The sequence below is a fragment of the Myotis yumanensis genome, unplaced genomic scaffold (assembly GCF_028538775.1).
Source record: "Myotis yumanensis isolate MYYU_CA2020_CCGP unplaced genomic scaffold, mMyoYum1.0.hap1 SCAF_10, whole genome shotgun sequence".
Taxonomy (NCBI): domain Eukaryota; kingdom Metazoa; phylum Chordata; class Mammalia; order Chiroptera; family Vespertilionidae; genus Myotis; species Myotis yumanensis.
In genome coordinates this window covers 57141238-57154411 of record NW_027223761.1, presented here as the reverse complement: position 1 = coordinate 57154411, position 13174 = coordinate 57141238, and the positions used below count along the sequence as shown (strand labels likewise).

The 13174-nt window shown below is 35.6% G+C and overlaps 1 protein-coding gene across 3 annotated transcripts in view; it reads right to left on the bottom strand.

Moving 5' to 3' along the window:
* The window catches only part of FOLH1 (folate hydrolase 1), a 52352-nt gene that overhangs the window by 26239 nt on the left and 12939 nt on the right, over positions 1 to 13174 (bottom strand). For all 3 annotated transcript variants that reach the window (XM_070426885.1, XM_070426886.1, XM_070426887.1), the window contains 4 exons: positions 11009 to 11110; positions 4743 to 4868; positions 3304 to 3490; positions 611 to 704 (listed from right to left, as the gene is read on the bottom strand). In XM_070426885.1, coding sequence (XP_070282986.1) covers positions 611 to 704; positions 3304 to 3490; positions 4743 to 4868; positions 11009 to 11110 — 509 coding nt within the window. The remainder of the gene's footprint in view (positions 1 to 610; positions 705 to 3303; positions 3491 to 4742; positions 4869 to 11008; positions 11111 to 13174) is intronic.

The following is a 13174-nucleotide window of genomic DNA, read 5'->3' as shown; positions in this document are numbered from 1 at the left end:
TCCAGGTCCTCCTGAAGTAGACAGTAAGAGGATTAGATGAGTAGGAGATTTATTAGTGGAGAGACCCCTGAGGAAAACAGCAAGGGATGTAGGGAAGACTGAGAAAGCCATTGGACTCATATGCAGGTCTGATATGGGGTAAAAAGAAAGAGAAGAAAAGAGTGCTGGGTGGTAAGATCGAGTTAAGCAAGGATATTGGGGAGTCCTCGGCCAAAATTTCCCATCAGAAGAGTCCGGTGCTTTCCATAATGGGCCTGGTTTAGCATCCCTGAGGCACTCAGGCACTGACTGGGAGCAGCTGGGCGAAGTGTGGCCCTGACACAAACAGGGTGATGCATTTCAAGGCACAGTGGCTGGAGCAATTGATCAGTTATGCTCCCTGCATTTGGAGATCCAAAAGGCTCATTTTCATGGCTGTCACACAGGACATACTGATATGTAAAGTAAATTCCAGAACAGAACCATTGTTCTATAAAATGGTGATACAATTAAGTGTTTCACCCACCTCGGGGAATTTCAGTATCAAATAATGGAGATAAAAGTTTAAAAGTTGAAGACTTTAAAGAGAATAAAGAGAAGTACGCCATCTGATTGTTTCTTACAAACTTACTCCAGGAGCTTCTGTGCATCAGAGTATCCAATCGGATGAACAGGAATACTTGGAAGGCCCACAGCCTCTGGGATTTCACGTCGATAAGCATATTCTGAAAGAATAAAAAGACAGTCCTTTTCAAAATATTTTCTGTAAGTCATGTTAAACATATTTTCATATTGTATCTACTGGAATTGTTGAAATAAAAAGACAGGCAATTTCAAATGTTAGCCAGAATGGGGATGGGGGAAACTCTCATTCAGTGCTTGTGAGAGTGTAAAATTGTGCAGTCACACTGGATAACTCTTTTGAAAAGCAATGTTAAACAGAAATGTGCACTATGGCATAGGATTTCTGTTTCTCAGTCAAAAAGATGAAAACATATCATATCTCCACAAAAAGACTCATGCAAACTGCTCATAATAGCCCCATATATCTTAGCCAAATACTGGACACAGTCCAGGTGTCAGTCAACAGGAGAATGAATACATAATCTGTAATATAGTCCCACAATATAATGCTACTCAGCCGTTAAAAGAAACAAATTACTGCACTGGCCATTCGCTCAGTGGTTAGAATGTCGGCCTGACCATCAAAGGGTTTCGGGTTCAATTCCTTATCAAGGGCATGAACTTGGGTTGTGGGTTCCACCCCCAGTCCCTGTCAAGGTGCATGCAGGAGGCAACTAATTGATTTGTCTCTCTCACATAGATGTTTCTCTTTCTCTCTCTCCACTTGCCTCACTTCAACTCTCTTTAAAACTCAACGAAAAAAAATATCCTTGGGTGACGATTAACAACAACAAAAAAGGAACAAATTACTAATATAACATGGATAAATCTCAAATCATTATACTGAGTAGAAGCAACAAGACATAAAAGAATACATACTGTTTCATTCATTTTATATTAAGCCCCAAACCAGGCAAACTAACCAATGGTGACAACAGAAAGTGGTTGCTTCTGAGGGTACAAAAAAAATAACCAGAACTTTCTGAACTCATGGAAGTGTTCTATATTTTATATTGAGTAACATAGATGTATGCAATTTTTATAATTTATTGAACTGAACTCTAAAGATCTGTGAATTTTAGTGCTTATAAACTCAACTTCAAAATAGAAACATACATTCTGTCATTTCTTTAGATTAAAAAAATAAATAAAAGCAATTTTTTTCTCCAAAATTTTAAATTATCCACTGAGAACTTCACATGATGGGAAAATCTTTTTCTTTTTATGAGTAAAATGACAATATGTCACGTGACATTTGTTTTAAAATTCTCTAGAGCAATAAAAATAAATAAACAAATAAATAGGATGAACAGATGAAACAAGATTAACAATTGACTGTTGATAATTATCTCTTATCATGCATTATATGTTATATGTTATGTATAATATATATGTTTGAACTGTTCCATAATAAATAATAGAATTTTTAAAGAATAGAGCAGGCGTTGGCCAAGTAGCTCAGTTGGTTGGAACGGTGTCCCGATTTGCCAAGGTTATGGGTTTGATCCCCAGTCAGGGCACATACAAGAAATCAATCAATGAACGTATAAATAAGTGGAACAACAAATTGATGTTTCTCTTTCTCTCTCAAATCAATAAATAAAAGTCAAAATATATGTTTTTAAAAAAGAAATGGTAATTCAATAACATGACTTTCCTTCCTAAAAAAATATCATGTTAAATTAGAGGGTGACATAAGACACAGTATATTTATGTGATTTACTAAGTCAGGGTACGTAAGCTTTAGAGGAATCTACAATTTGGTAAAGAATTAAAAAAAAACAACACAAAAAAACCCACCAGATACTTGGCAACAGATTTTATTCAAGTTATACACCTCAGTTAGTTTTAAACCACACAAACTAAGCACATTCAAATGAATTCGCTCCCTTTGTTAATGATCTACAGCTGTACAGGGAACTATTTCAGCCTCAGACAAGCATGTGGACTCTGGAGCCAGACTGCCTGCCTTTGAACCCCCACTCCTCATTTAGTGGTGTCATAATCTGGGGCACACTGCTTCCTACTCCTAACCTCATGTCCGTCTTCTGCCAAATAGAGAGAACAATACTACCACGCTTGAAGGATTGTTAACGCAGGTGAAGAGTTGGCCTTTAGGAAACACTCCTTGAAAGTTATCACTATTGTCTTTATATGGCAAAATGCAATATAAAGCATTTTTTTGGACTCTGTGTTCTAAATGTCTCGTTTCAGGGGGTTTTGAACTTCTGTTCTTCTATCCTTTGTCCAAGATTGTGAAATTCCAAAACTGTGAAAACCATGCATTTGGAGGAGAGTCACTTGGCAACACAAGCCGATTTGACGTAATTTCCTCTGACAGCAAAATCTGACGTAAGCAGATACAGGCTACTCATACTACTTTAACCCAGCTTGGTGTGATTATTCATACGTTTTGCTGCAAAACTATGTATATGCTTGCTTCCTGTATTGTCCCAGCCTGTATTTGAGTATTACGCAATGTATGGTATATGCACCGTATTACTTTTAAATGTTTGAATTCCAAAACCCATCAGGCCCAAGGATTCCAAACAAGGGATAAGGGAACTGAATTGATAATATTCAGAGTTCAAAACTCTTTAATTTTTTTCTTAGATGCAAAGAGAATAAGAAGAAGACATGCTATGTTGTCCTTTCATAAAGTGTTAAGTTTCCTATGAGAATGAGGGCCTGGTTGCTCACCATTTGCTGGGTAACCAGGTGTGAGAGGGTCGCCTGCACCATTAAGATTTAAGACATTGCCACGCTGGACACCGCCTCCTGGAAGATTCCAACCGTCTGGATAGGACGCCACCCCAGGAGCAAAGTAATCAGCAGGGTCTGAGTACAGAATGACTCCTTTGGCCCCCGCCAGCTGGGCGTTCTTAACCTGTGAAACACAATGTCTCTTACTTCAGGTTGGTTGTTCCAAATCTGGTGATATCAATTCTCAAAATTATCCTTAAGTAAGTAACCAAACTTTTTACTTTTAATCTTTTATCGTTAGACCAACAACAAAGAATAATTCACAGAGAATTGGCTTTTTCCCACCCTACTACAGGCTCTAAAGTGTCAGCCCTAAAAGGAGCACATGCGGATAATGTACCCATTAGTGGTAGCAAGCACTTGCAGTTTTCTTCCACTAGTCTACAAGCTCAACAATCCCGCCAGATTCCCATTTATTCTATGGTTGAAAGGAATACCTTTGAAATTTAATTTCCAATGAAAGAGGAAAAAAATATATATATATGTAAATATATATACAACAAATCAAGTGATCATAACTTTATAAACTGGTTTCTAACATTACCTATAACAATTCATATTAACACATTGTGGATGGATCACGTGAATTCTCGTGTTTTCTGTTCTAAGGCTTGTGGCCAATCACGGGAATTCTTAAAAAAGATATTAGCTTGTACGAACATGTAACACATACCTCTGAAATGCAGTGGGTATTTAATTTTAAAGCATTCCTTTAACATTTATGTAAAACGTTTTTTGTACTCATTCAATAGAAATTTATCTGGCCACTGGGTAAAGCTAGCAATAAAACTACTGGTCCGCAATGTGTTAAAATTAAAGGTAGTAAATAACTTCAAAGTTAATATTATAATAAAAGCTGCCAAATAAAGGTTAACAAATTCAGCACATAGACCATAGGCATAATTTGTAGGCATGGAAAAAATCTTCTCTATCCTCCCGGATCTATCACACTAGCCACATTGCAATGGCCCCTCAAAACCCCTGTCTAGCCCGGCCAGCATGGCTCAGTGGTTGAGCATCAACCTATGAACCAGGAGGTCACAGGTTCGATTCCCAGTCTGGGCACATGCCCAAGTTGTGAGCTCAATCCTCAGTAGGGGGCATGCAGGAGGCAGCCAATCAATGATTCTCTCTCATCATTGATGTTTCTATCTCTCACTCCCTCTCCCTTCCTCTCTGAAATCAATAATAAAAAAAAAATAATAAAGAAACAAAAACCCGGTCTATGAGCTAACAGAGGTGTCCTCGCTATAAAGTGGGCATGTTATAGAACACGAGAGGATCATAATCCTCAAAAAGTTTTAAGGATATGATTCTACACACATGACACAATGTAACTTTAAATTTGTGGAGAACAAAAAGGAGATGATTTTTACCTTATTTCCTCTAAAAATTTTCCCATATCTGGCAATAACAATCTTCCCAGAGCAATTGATTTTCATATCCCGCTCGAGTTTAAAGAAGTCTTCCGTTCGTGCATAGTTCACATACACTAGATCACCCTGTTGAGATCATGCATGACTTAGAACAAGTAAAACTGAATACAAGCAAGTTGCTCTGCACTATTTCACATCTTTTAAAATAGGGAAGAGCAAGAGCACACAGGAGGGTCAGAGAAGCCTGAGCCTCAGATAAAAGATTCAGGGAGAAAGAACTTGCATTCAGAAGGCGATTAGCTGGATTAGACATAGGAATTTAACAGTAAGTTTTTTTGTTTGTTTTTTAATTTATCTGTCTCCTCCATAGCAGCTATAAAGCCGTAGAAGTATTCCTCAGGAAGGAAATGTATATAAATATACACATTGCTGCATGCAATTTAAAGGAGTCCAGACACCTTAGGCTAAGAAGTCCTTGATGAGAGCTTTATTCTCTTTGGAGTATATTCAGAAACGGTAGCTTAATGGGTCCTTATAACCACCAGGTAAGGGGGAAAGGTCAGAGGTCAGGTAATATCATTGCTCTAAGGTCTGGCTTCATATCATTAGTGTGATTATGTGCAAGTCTTACAACATCTCTGAGTTTCAATATAGTCACATGCTCCATAACGATGTTTCGGCCAACCAGGGACGGCATAGACGGCAGAGACATACCATATAGCCTAGGAGTGTCATAGGCTCTACTACCTAGGCTTGTGTAAGTGCCCTCTATGATGTTTACACAATGACGAAATCGCCTAACAATGCACTTCCCAGAACATGTCCCAAGTGGCTTATGACTGGACTCTCATTTATAAAATGGTCTATTAGATTAGATCAATAGTCTTCAAACGTATTTTGCTCACCTACTTCCTATACTGACTTTGAAATACAATATTTTTAAGTTGGCATCTAAAATTTTTTATCAGGACACATATGTAATAACTTAATCAATAAAAAAATTTAAAATAAAATAAAATAAAATTTGTTTTCATACCTTTAAGGAGTTGTAAATGATGCAATTTTCAGTATATAGGTATTAACATTTTTCAAGAAATTTTTCCTCACTTTTTGTGTCCAAAAATATTAAAGACTGTTATGATTTACTATTCAATATCATCATTTTAAAAATACAGAAATACACTATTCTCTTTAGTCAGAATTTTATCATTGTTTTTCCCCTTGAACTTCTGTCCCTCTTCCCCCAAAACATTCTCCTCTAAAGTAAAATGTATCTGTGCTGGGCACTGGCATGTGCTGCCAGATTTCCCTTCGGTGAGAGATTCTTGCTCCAGCTGCAGGGAAGGCTCTCAGCAGGCAGCCTTCTGGAGTCAGCCCCTTGCTCAAGGTTTGCTACAGACAGCCACCTTGCTCAAAGTCATGTCCTTTTTTTTAGAATGCAACACATTCAATGACTGACTGACATGGAAGTGTTAAGACCTGGACACCTTAGTCCAACCCAGGACCAATATGACGGGCAATTCTGACTCCAGAGCTGCCCGTCATGTAAGCTGAGGGTGTCCGTGAGCTGACATTGAGGTGAAACTTTTCCCTCTGCATAATCCAGCTTCCTTCCCCTCCCTGCCAAAAATATCAATCCCAAGAGAACACTTCCTAATTAACATCTAGCATGTTAAATTCCACTTCAGTCTCTGGGTATGCTTGAGTCTTTTATTAATCACTGGCAAACTTCCCTTGATTAACATGTAAATTGAATTTTGAAAAATATGTATTTCCTCCCTGGCCAGAGTTAGGAAGTGGTTAAGGCATTGGCACACACCCGAAGGGTTGAGGATTCAATTCCCAGTCAAGGGCACATACCTAGGTCACAGGTTCAATTCCCAGCACAGGTCAGGGTGCATGGGGGGGAGGCAACCAGTGGATGTGTCTCTCTCACATTGATGTTTCTCTCTTCCTTTCTCTTTTTCCCCCACTCACTCTCCCTTCCACTCTTACTAAAAATCAATGGAAAAATATCCTTCGGTGAGGGCTAAACAAAAAAAAACAACAAAAAAGTATTTCCTATGACAGGCTATCTGTGTAATGAAAATTCTCCAGAAGTAAGTTATAATAATAGTAGTATCTAACTGAGTCTAGCAACATCATTACAATTTTTTATAAATAGTACTTAAGCATCAAATTGTACTTGAAAAATATCTCTTGACGCTATGAAATATTAAAAATTGGGCCATGGATCTGTGAATGAACAAACTATGGCTAGAATGAGACAGGACTCAGCATCAGTTCTGTTCACATTTCCTGTTTTTAGATAAAAGTTCTCAGAAACCTTAGGATAGGAATGAAAAAATTTTGTCATGAAACCTTCACTAAATTACTTAAATTCCTTCCAAGTTATAACCCCCAAATCATGCTCTGATCTATCATCCAAGTTAATTCTAACGATGCCAGTAGGAAACTCAATTAGGCTCAGCTTTAATTTTGTTTCATTGCAAATCATTTGATTTGTCAAATCATTTGTTACCCAGCCAGCTGTTAGAATCTTGCACCACCATCTCCTTATGTGGAGCTCCAGGGATTTTTTTTTTTTGACAAATCAAAAATATGCTTTATATTGTTTTAGAACGGGTGGATGATGTCTTTCATTATTAAGAGAAAAAATGACTATAAATAAGGAGTTGGTGACAGAGTACCAGCAGGATCTCACCACAGGCTAGTTCCCACTTCCACCAGAGAGTACACTGAGAAATGGATGACGCAACTCATCTCTTTAAAATGGTCCCCTGCCTGCCTTTGGAAAGTCTTCACACATTCTAGCTTGAAGCCCCTGTCTTAGGAGATTTCTAACATCTTTGTTTCCCTCTTTGACTACATTTCTCATGACATATGCACCACATATTTATAACAGATACTCAAATGAAGTCGTTTCCAAGTGTATTCTAAGATTTGACAAACTTGTGGAAGATATATATATGACTTTATTATGTGCTCAGTAGAGTTCTAGGAATTAGAGGTATGCCAAATTCTTGGCCTTGAAGGAACTTACATGCATGTGGAAGGAGAGATAAGATAATAAACAATAAAGTTACTAAGTAAATAACACAGTATATTAAAAGGTGATAGCTGCTGTAGAAAAATTTTTAAAAAAATGTAAATAGAGTAGGCAAACAATGAACTGGGACTCAGGCAGGACCGTTTTTAAATAAAAAGAGGAAAGGAAAGTCTATTGAGAAGGTGGCAATTGAATCTTTGCTTCGGTAAAAGGATTACTTTTATTTCTCCTAATATCAAAGCAATGTTAATGCACTATTAATGACAGTTCTGTATGTCTGATTTATCACTGTTAGGCCTCTTTGGAGTTCACACTTATTCTAATTGTGACTACAGAGTAATGAAGCAATTTGATTTTAGTGAATTTTGTTTTAGTGTAAGCATCCTACCTGAAATTTATCCATATTTAAAGACTACTTTTTTAAATCTCTGTAAATTTTGGCTATCTTTTGATAAATCTGCAGTTTCCATAAAACAAATTATAATAGAGAAGGGACTAAAGAAGACAGTAGCTTTAAAATGACAGTAGACTTTGAAAATGAAAACAGTGTTCTAGATATGTAAGTTGCCACTGTGAATTAGAAAAAAGCTTTGTTTTCAGACAATGACCTTGTAAAATTTACACTGCACCATTGTTCTATGACTGGGAATAAATACAATCTTGCACTGTTAGCCTAGAATTTTCCATTTCTTTCAAGCTTCCATCTTTCTGCTCCTGTTAATAGAACACAAAACTGGGAGGCAAGACGAGTGGTTTTTAAAGCATAGTTCTTGAACCCTCAGAATCAACATCACCTGAGACCGAGGGAACAAACTCTCAACCTTCACCTATGACCTACTGAAACTCAGCGGGGAGGGACCAGAACCTGAGTTTTACAAACCCTCTGGATTACTTTGATTCATGCTAAAGTTTGAGAACCCCTCGATTAGACTGCATTTTATGGACATTGTCAAATTGCTAATTTCAAATAGGCTAAAGCAAAACCCAGAATTTCATACTCCAGAGGATTCAGATGAAGATCCAAAATTACTGACAGGGAAATACCTTAAGCATACAGACAAACAGACATAATTTTAAAAGAATTAACACTCCTTGAGCTGGGTTACAGGGGACCCAGTGAGGCACACCAGCCAGCAAACTCATCTAATATTTGAACACAAACAGCAGTCCCATGAAGAATCACATGCTCCTTTGGTCTTCCCATTAATCTGGAATAGCTTAAGTATACTTGAAAAATGTGAATTAATAATCTCTATGACTCTCTTATGAATAGAATAATTCTGTCAAAGTTCAAAATTATTTAGGGAGTTTTACTGATTATACAGTAAAACCCCAAACTAATGTGGGTATACTTTCCTCTTTATAACCCTGTCTTCCCATCCAGAAATACAATGTTTCTTTATACATAATATTTTCACTGCTCAATAAATTTCAGTGTTCTTCAACTAGTTCATACTCATTTAACTTTAAGATTTTTAAAGTGTATTTTATATTTTATGGCCATTTTATTTATTTTTATGTCTATTTTAAATTAAATTTGTTATATTTTTTGCTATTATATATCATTAGTGTACACACACATACACACACATTTAACTCCAATCTGGTAATATTATGCTATTTTTATAATAAAGATGTATTTGTGCTTTTTTAATATTCCACTTATACAAACATATCACTATAAATAATGGAGGTGATTAATAAAGGGAATCCAAATTGTATAAAAATAACAATTATACAATATCAAAACTAAAGATTTATTTTAAATAAAGGTCAATGTAAGTAACAAATAGGTGATAAAACTAGAAGTTTGCAATATTTAAACCAATATGAGATGAATAACAAATATTTAAGAAACAATATTGCTGACTGTTATATTCCTTATTTTTATCTCATGTCAATTATAAAATTATTAAATAATTGCAAACATTCTGTTTATGTGCTAATTTTAGGGAAATTTTTTCCAATATTATATCATTAGATGAAATATCAATTACTCATTCAAAGTAAGTTTCAAACAACAACAAGAAATCCTTCTAAGTTTGTGACATTTTAAATTGATAAATAAGTTAATTAATCAAACACATTTGAAAATAATAAAAATAATATGAATTTTAATTTTCTTATTAAAATATGGCATTATCTGATGTTAACTTGTCCCTATAAATCCTGATTGGTGAAAATAGTTTTGTAAATATCAATTTAATTCTAAATGTGATTTTTTTTTTACCCAGAATGCTTCTAATAATAGCCCAAGCCCTTACCTCTCTATTGAGTGAGGCTTCAATATACCCAACTGTCAATTAGCAACTTCTTGTGAATATAACCTAGGTACCTTAAACTCAATAGGTCCAAACTTAAATTTACTTCATATTAAATACTATAGCAGGAAAGAAAACTTGTAAAAAGATGCTAATAGGTTATACTCAACTGTTTCAAATATAGTTTTCTCATAAAAAACAAAATACTGTGTAAATACCTGGGAGTTAGTTGTACAATTTCAAATGACTGTATGCACAGTGCTTTACTGGGCAAATCACAAAACTCTCTAGAATGAACATTCATGTTCTTCATTTGAAAACGGCAACAATATGATTATTCGAATTATTTGAAAATTTCAGTGCTATACAACAGTAAGATATTGTATTTTCATACAATAGGAATTACTTGGCAATAAAAAGGAACAAACTTCTGATAAATGCTAAAATGTGAATCTCACATAAATGCTAAAATGTGAATCTCACAGATTATGCCTCGTAAAAAGAACTAGAAACAAATGATTGCATGCTATACATTTCCATTTATATGAATTTCTAGAATAGGCAAAACTAATCAACAGTGGCAAAAATATCAGAACGATGGTTGCCCCGGGGTCTGTGGAGTTGATTGAGAAGGGGCATAAAGGCACTTTTGGAAGTAAGAGCCTATATGTGGATGGGGTTTGAATTGCACAGGTATAGGCATTTGTCAAAAGTCAATAAATGTACATTTTGATTTATGCATATCATTGTAGTAAATTTTATCTTAAAAAGCACTATGAACACAATAATAAATATTCCTATTTTTTAGTAAGAAATTCTAGTTTCCTAAATGTGGAAAAGGATGAATTTGGATTATATCAGAAAACCTTTTAATGCCCCCTTAATTATTGCCTGGACGTATGAGGTGGTGCTGGGTTTTTTATTATTATTATTATTTTATTGCATTGGATTTTTACCTCTGGCATTCCTTGTGGAGAGAAAGCACTGTAAGGTGGCACAACATCTGAAATATTTTCATATCCTGGAGGAGGTGGTTCAAATAATGATGTGTTGAAAATCTAGAGAAATAGAATAATCAGAAGTAAATCAGGTAAAATTTGGATTCTATAATTAAATAAGAATAACCGTGTATTATCTTTTTTGTCAGTAGAGGGTTAATCAATCCTCCAGTATTTTGAGAATACATATCAAACACCTAGCACTGTGCTGGAAGCTATGGAAGGCTTTTATGAGATGAATAAATTATAGACCCTGAGAAAATCTGTATATATACCAGCTTTTGTTTTAGGAGAAACATTTTATTCCAAAAATAAAAAGTAACATTGTATGGTAATCAAAGTCACTTAGAACAATGCAAAGTTAATAACTTAGGAACACATTAAATATTAAGTTCACTTCAATAACAAAAATTACATTTGGGGAGGGAGATCTATATCTGATAGTATCTAGATATATAAACAACATTCACTCTGAAAAGAATTTAAAACACTGAACCAAACATAAAGTATTATATTTTTAAGTGTATCACTGAATTTGGGGGGAAAAAAGTTTAGGAAAGAATCAGAAGCTAAAAGAATAACATGAAAGCAGGAATTCTGAGATGAGCAATAAAATCATTTTTTCCCTTAGCTGGATCTATCAAAACCTGGGACTCTATGGGAGGGCAAAGGCATTAAAAAACAAGTCCAGAGCCCATCCAAATAATAGAGTGTAACAGGAGACCTCTGCATAAAAGCTGGGTCTTCAAAAAGCAACATCCTTGCCCCAGCTGGTTTAGATCAGTGGATAGATCATCAGCCTGCAGACTGAAGGGTCTCCAGTTCAATTCCTGTCAAGAGCACATGCAGGGGTTTCAGGCTCTATCCCCAGTATAGGGCAGCCGATCTGATGGATAATTCTCATCATTCATGTTTCTATCTCTCTCCCCCTCTCCCTTCCTCTCTGAAATCAATAAAAAAATATATTTTTTAAAAAAGCAACATCCTTTAGGGTTATAAACTAGAAGTAACAGTCAAATTACAGCAGGAAGGCTGGGAAGTGTTGGGGAGTGGGGGTAAGATCAACAGAAGGACTTGTATGCATGCATATAAGCATATCCAATGGACACAGACACTGGTGGGGGGGGGGGGGTGAGGGCATGTGCTGAGGGGGGGCCATCGGGGAGGCCAGGGGAAGGTCAATGGGGAAAAACAGGAGACATATATACTACTATTTGTAATACTTTAAACAATAAAAAAAAAGAATAAACTAGAAGTAAACCTGTCCTACAAAAAGTGATGGCTTGCAGTAGAGGGGAAACAAATTGCCCCGGAGAATTCCTAATTATATGATTTTGTAGTTACTGATATACAGTATATAAGGTCACTTACACCTTTTTATTATATGATTTTTACTCTCCCTTTTCTTCCCCTAATGCTTTTTTTCCTTCCTTTCTTTTTTTTTTTTTGATAGGTTGATTATATTAGTTTTATGCCTTTTTGTAGTTTGGAAATTTGAAAAATCTGATTCCTACTTAACATAGCTACAGCAAATATCAAAATTAATGATTAAAACATTCCCTCCAGTCAAGGATATCTGCTATCACCACTTCTTTTGAACATTTTGCCAGTGCAGCAGTACAAAGGGTGATGGGAGTTGGGGAGTGAATCTGGGCTAACATATTGTACTAACCAGAGCACTAGTAAGCTACCTCTCCTGAGGCTGACAGAACCCAACATAAAACCAAACTACTATCCTCCAAAAATCCTCACATCTTCCATATTTCTCATAATTTTTCTGATATCCACAAAGGGAGCAAACTCATCTGAATCACTGGGAAGGATTATAAAAGAAAATATACTAAAGTGCAATAAAAATCCATCTAGAAACGAAGTCACTACATCAGCAAGTCTTTCAGCCAAGGGAATATTCAAGCTTGTCTCACTTGATTTGCCTTTATACTAATCTTCAGTTTTATAGCACTACTGAGCAAGCGGATTTCAAAACATTTATGAGTTATCCTAACAACTACAAAAAGTTTTTTAAAGTCAAGGAAATAACTTTCTTGGGTGACTTTTTCAAAGGTCATATATATAGGCTTATATACCAGTGAACATTGTTCACTTTCCTAAATTCATTAATAT